This window comes from Oryctolagus cuniculus, chromosome X (assembly GCF_964237555.1).
Source record: "Oryctolagus cuniculus chromosome X, mOryCun1.1, whole genome shotgun sequence".
NCBI classification, from domain to species: Eukaryota; Metazoa; Chordata; class Mammalia; order Lagomorpha; family Leporidae; genus Oryctolagus; species Oryctolagus cuniculus.
This window is the reverse complement of record NC_091453.1, coordinates 89,436,176-89,442,296: the sequence shown is the minus strand read 5'-3', so window position 1 is coordinate 89,442,296 and position 6,121 is coordinate 89,436,176. Positions and strand designations below refer to the sequence as shown.

Here is a 6,121-nt window from a genome sequence, read left to right as displayed (position 1 = left end):
AGCCTTGGAGACTTTGGACAAAATTGGTGTGCTCATGTCCTTGTTGGTTATATTTGTGCTTGTTAGTTTCTTTGTTTTCAATGACAACTATTTAATGATTTGCATCCAGAAATTACTGTGGACACATCTTGTGCCCATCATCATTATTAAGAGGATTTGGTTTTCCATGCCTATAATACTCTTATGGGTTCTTCAACCAGATACGAATGCCTTAAGGGCTGATTCTGAGGCCAGAGTGCTGTTTAGGACATCTGCCATTTTATGAGTCTCTGTGTATCCCGCTTTCCAAGTTGGATCATTCTCTCCCTTTTTAATTCTATCAGTTAGTATTAGCAGACACTAGTCTTGTTTATGTGATCCCTTTGACTCTTAGACCTATCATGATGATCAATTGTGAACTGAATCTGATCACTTTGACTAGTAAGATGGCATTGGTATATGCCACCTTGATGGGATTGAATTGGAATCCCCAGGCATGTTTCTACTCTACTACCATTTGGGGCAAGTCAGCTTGAGCTTGTCCCAAACTGTACATCTCCTCCCTTTCTTATTCCCACTCTTATATTTAACAGGGATCACTTTTTAGTTAAATTTAAACACTTAAGAATAATTGTGTGTTAATTACAGAGTTCAACCAATAGTATTAAGTAGAACAAAAAAAGTATTATAGGCATGGAAAGCCAAGACACTCTGGAAAAAAAAAGACCTAAATGAAATATCTCTGCAAGTGAGATCCCAGTGGAAAAAATGGGCCATCAAAGAAGGAGGTACCTTTCTCTGAAGGGAGGAGAGAACTTCCACTTTGACTATGACCTTGTCTAAATAAGATCGAAGTCGGCGAACTCAAAAGGCTTCCATAGCCTTGGCAACTCATGACAAGAACCTAGGGTGATTACTGATGCCATAAACAAGAGTGTCAGTTTTTAAGTCAACAACAGGAGTCACTGTGCACTTACTCCCCATGTAGGATATGTTTCCTTAATGTGTTGTTCAATGTGAATTAATGCTATAACTAGTACTCAAACAGTATATTACACTTTGTGTTTCTGTGTGGGTGCAAACTGTTGAAATCTTTACTTAATATATACTAAATTGTTCTTCTGTATATAAAGATAATTGAAAATGAATCTTGATGTGAATGGAATGGGAGAGGGAGCGGGAGATGGGATGGTTGCGGGTGGGAGGGAAGTTATGGGGGGGAAAAGCCACTGTAATCTATAAGCTGTACTTTGGAAATTTATATTCATTAAATAAAATGAAAAAAGAAAAAGGGGATTTGGTGACTAATAGGTCGAGGAGGATTTTTAGTAGTCATTTGGTAATGGGATTGTTCAGAAATGCCTTTACGATATTTCTTTACTTGTTTTATCACCATATCATATTTTCTCATAACAAATATTATCTTTCCCCTTTCCTAACTTGGAACTAATTAATGCATCATACGAGAAACTGTTCATTAGAGATGTGATCGGGTTGGGCAGTTGGCTAAATGGGTAGGACTCTGGTCACCACACCTTCACGCCACACCTGAGCATCTGGCTTTGAGTTCTGGCTCTGTTCCTAATTCCAGCTCTCAACAAATGTGCACCCTGCCAGGCAGCAGGTGATGGCTCAAAGAATTGAGTCTCTGCCACTGAACTGGGATACTTGGATTGAGTTCATGGATCCTGGATTAAGTAGGCCCTGCTATGGTGGGCGCTCTCTCTCTCTCTCTCTCATAAATTTTTAAAGTAATTTCATACAATATCATCTTACAAACTTTCTAGCAGTCAACAGGGAGCATCTAGGTTTCCACCCACTCACTGTGATTGGCTGAATTGGTTCCAGGAGGGAGGGCTGTGCCATCACACAGTGCCATGTGGCTTAGCCATAGGGCCCCCATGGCCTGCCAGTCAGTGACAGGTGGGTGAGCCCTGTGCAATCACATTGAGCATCGTGCAGCTCACTGGTAGGCCCCCCGCATGGCCCACCATCCAGTCAGATGAGGAGTTGGCCCATGACGTCGCCATCCTGCCAATATAAGCAGACGACAGAGCGAGCCGATGCCCGCCGCTGTTGTCACATTAATAGCTCCTAGCTCTGCCATGGCTGAGCTCGGCTCCCGCGAGACTTCTGAGCAGGACCTCGGCATCCTGGAGCCCAAAAGGGCGCCGACGCCCACTGCGAAGCAGGAGCAGGAGCAGCCCCGGAGGCGTCACAGCCGCCCTGACTGGGAGCACAGCTTTGCACCTATTTCCCCCGGGTTCTGAAGAAGCTTCACGAAGGCCTCAGCCTGTCCCGGGAGGCCATGAGCCTCATGGACTCCTTCGTGAGCGACGTCTTCGAGCGCCTGGCCGCCGAGGCCGCCCGCCTGGCCTGGGAGAACAAGCGCTTGACCCTGACCCTCAGAGACATGCAGAACGCGGCCCACCGCCTACTGCCCGGCAAGCCCCACAAGTACGCGAACATCCAGGGCATCAGGGCCCTGCGGAAGTTTGCCATCGGCCAGTGAGGGGCCTGGGGCCCGGCCGCCCCTCTCCCCACAAAGGCTCTTTCCAGAGCCACCCTCCCAGCCGAAAAGGCCTGTCGCGCCGCGCTGCTGCACTCACCTCGGCTGTGGGCCGGAGGCGTCCTCTCGAGGTTGAGGAAATCCTTAGTATATCTAAGCATTGCCAATGCTGGTAGTGCCATAGGTAGGCAGCTACAGGAAGTTTACAGGCTGGAAGCCACACCTCCCCCACTCCCCGTAATCGTGACCGCCCCCCTGTCAATCAGATGACCTCTTCCCCAGGAAGTACTTCCCCTCACCCAGGACTTGGGGGCCACATCACAAAGCACTTGCATTTCTCAGCTCCTGAGAAGCAGATCATTAAAGGGCAAACACTCTCTCCACGTGGACCCAGAGCAGGCAGGGTATGGTAGTCTCTCTCTTTACCTTTCCTGGCCCACTCTCTCTAAATAAAAGCTATATGTGCAGGTGCATTTTCCTCAGTTTGTCAATAAACGTGATCACGTTGCACGTCGCGTTTACGCCTGTACTTACAATGTTGTGTAGTTAAAGCAGGAGTCTGGAATAGAAATTTAGGCCCAACCTAGCCCACAGCACTCCTGCATCCTATGTTCTTGTGGCAGTTTCTTCCTAGGAAACGGTTTTGTGTAACCATTCTGCATTTCATCACTGTCACTGTGTTTCTTTTCTGTCACTTATGGCCCTAGGTCATCTTTTATTAGGATCAGTCCAGTCCCAGATATGTTTGTAATAGCATCCATTACGTGTTTCACACTCATTCTTCCAAACATATGTGACAGAATTATCCAGGGCTAGGCCAGGTGTTTAACCTAGCAGTTAAGATTGAGGTTAATATGCCTACATGTCGACTGGAAAACCTGGGTTCAATTCCCAGTCCCTGCTCCTGACCCCCAGCTTCCTGCACCTGGTGATCAGCATTGATGGATCAAAGAATTGAGCTCCTACCATGCACATGGGAGCTGTGGATTTAGTTCCTTGTTCCACAGTCTTTGCAGACTGTTGGGAGCAAACCAGCAGATGTGACCGTTACCTGTCTATTTCTCTTCCTCTTCATCTAAAAGCCATCAGTTAAAAAGAATACTCCAGGGGCGTGCATCTGACATAGTGGGTCATATGCTGCTTCAAAAATAATGTGACCTGACTGGTCCTGACAAAGGTGGCCCTAGGAATATATCTGACTAAATGCCCACTTAATAAAAGGAACATAAGCAGAATTGTTAAACGAATCACAATTTCCCCTTGGCAATGTTACTGTACAATGAGATGAGACCAAAGTTCATGTCTCATGTGGAAGAAGAGCAAAGCAAGATTAATTGAAAGCTAGAAACCTTCTAACCCCAGAAATCATGAGAGGGACTCCAAGGGATTTGTTAAATAAACTTGCCAGTGCTGGCTCTTTTATACACAAAGTGGCTCTCTATGACTAGCCCATTTCTGAAAAACAGAGCCAGATTTAACTAGTCAGGGGAGCAGTAGAATAACAGACAAACATCAGGCAGGAAGAACATTCAGTCAGGAGGCCAGAATAAAAACCAATCAGGGCCGGCGCCATGGCTCAATAGGCTAATCCTCCACCTTGTAGTGCTGGCACACCGGGTTCTAGTCCCGGTCGGGGCGCCGGATTCTGTCTGTTCCTGTTGCCCCTCTTCCAGGCCAGCTCTTTGCTGTGGCTTGGGAGTGCAGTGGAGGATGGCCCAAGTGCTTGGGCCCTGCACCCCATGGGAGACCAGGAGGAAGCACCTGGCTCCTGGCTTCTGATCAGCGCGACGTGCCGGCCGCGGCGGCCATTGGAGGGTGAACCAATGGCAAAAGGAAGACCTTTCTCTCTGTCTCTCTCTCTCTCGCTGTCCACTCTGCCTGTCAAAAAAAAAAAAATTCAGGGAACTGAAAGTCTTGTGCTAATGAGGCATGCTGCATGAACCAATCAGGGAATTGATACTGGAGCACCCTGTTTTCCACAAAAGTGTGCCAGGTTCTCAGTCAGGTCCATTCAGCAGACTCACCAACATCTCAAGGTTACACTGTATATTTCTGCCCCATATCCAGTCTCCTAGTCCCTCAGGCTCCTGGAGTTACAGTGAAGTGACACACTCTGACAATAGGGACTCCATTTTATAGACAGACAAGACTTTTTCTTTTTCTTGAAAAAGAAAAAAGCACCCCCTACCAGGAGACTATGGTGGTAAAAACCAGGACAATAGCGGCACACTACATCCTATTTGGTAGAACATGCAAATGCCCTATCATGATCACTCAAGCTGAAAACAGGCTACAACTAGCCTAACATCAAGATGGTAATTGGTATTGTCAAGATTGTAGTTGACAGTAGTTTTGCATATGCTTTAGGTCAGCTTGACTCTAGCAACCATTTATATTCCCCTCCCCTCCTTGTGGTTTTTGCCTTGATAAACCGTGTTGCTTTGAACTTCAGGGTCGAGAGTTCTTTAGGGCATGAGCCCACTCTCATCGACCTGCTAAAATAAAGGACTCATTCCAAACTCTCATTTTGTGGCAATTTCTCTGTGATTTGCTTCGGGTACAACAAGAGCATGTGTTTTTTGTTTGTTTGCTGTGTCTTTCCTGCCTCTCCAGCGAGCCCTGGAATCCCAATCAGAATTAATCGCACCAGGCTTATAAAATAAGTGATAGTGTTTATGTTCTAGGAAAGAATGCTTTCAAAGTGGGCAGGACAGTCCATGCCCCAGCCCTAAGGTGAGTCCACTTGAGTACTACAGGCCTTTTCGGCTGAGTGGGTGGCTCTGAAAAGAGCCTTTGGGTCAGATGGTCAGATGGGCTGGGAGCGGCTCACTTGCGCCTTTTGTACTTCAGGAGGGCCTTGGTGCCCTCCGTGTCTGCGAACATGCTGAGCTCACCGGGCAGCAGGTGTTGAACCACACTCTGGAGCTCGATCTGGGTAAGGGCTGGGAGATTCTTTTTCTGGACCAGGCGGGCGGCCTGGTTGACGATGCGCTCGAAGACCTCCCTCAGGAACACGTCCATGAGGCTCTTGGCCTCCCGAGACAGGCTGAGATCCTCGTTATCTTGCTTAAGAACCTTGGTGAAATAGGCGGCGAAGCTGTACTCCTGATCAGGGCAGCTGTGACTGCGGCTGCAGCGGCGGCTGCGGCGGCGGCGGCGGCGCCTGGGAGTCTTCTGCTTAGGGGTCGGCGAGGGCGCCTTCTCCTGCGCCAGGCTGACGTCACCGTCCTCAGAAGTTGGGTGAGTTGAGGACTCAGCCATGGCGATTAACCAGCAGGTAGCCACGCAAGCTGGTCTAAGGGCGCGGGTTGATGACGTCACTGGCCCACTGGCCATCGGGCTGGATAGCAGGCCGTGGTGTGATCCGTTGCTAGCCTACAAAACACTCGATGTGATGGGACTGCCCTTCTGCCTAGAATCGCATCAGCCAATCCCAGTGAGCGCTGGCGTTCTAGTCCCTGGTATGGAAGACAGAAAACTGCCATGATGACTGAATTCGCGTTGAGGGCATATCCGCTAGGTGCCATGGCGGCAGCACTTTGAAATGTCATCCCCCAAATCTCCAATTTTGACACTTCAAATTCTGCCCGAGAGGTTCTGACGTCCGTGACCCAAGTGCCAGAGAAATAACAG

At 48.3% G+C, this 6,121-nt stretch overlaps 1 protein-coding gene across 1 annotated transcript; it reads right to left on the bottom strand.

Annotated features, from left to right (window-relative positions):
- Window positions 1-5,314: 5,314 nt before the first annotated feature.
- On the bottom strand, window positions 5,315-5,749 carry LOC100352707 (late histone H2B.L1). Its single transcript, XM_002720162.1, has one exon. The coding sequence runs from the start codon at window positions 5,747-5,749 to the stop codon at window positions 5,315-5,317; it is 435 nt and encodes a 144-aa protein (XP_002720208.1).
- Window positions 5,750-6,121: the final 372 nt, after the last annotated feature.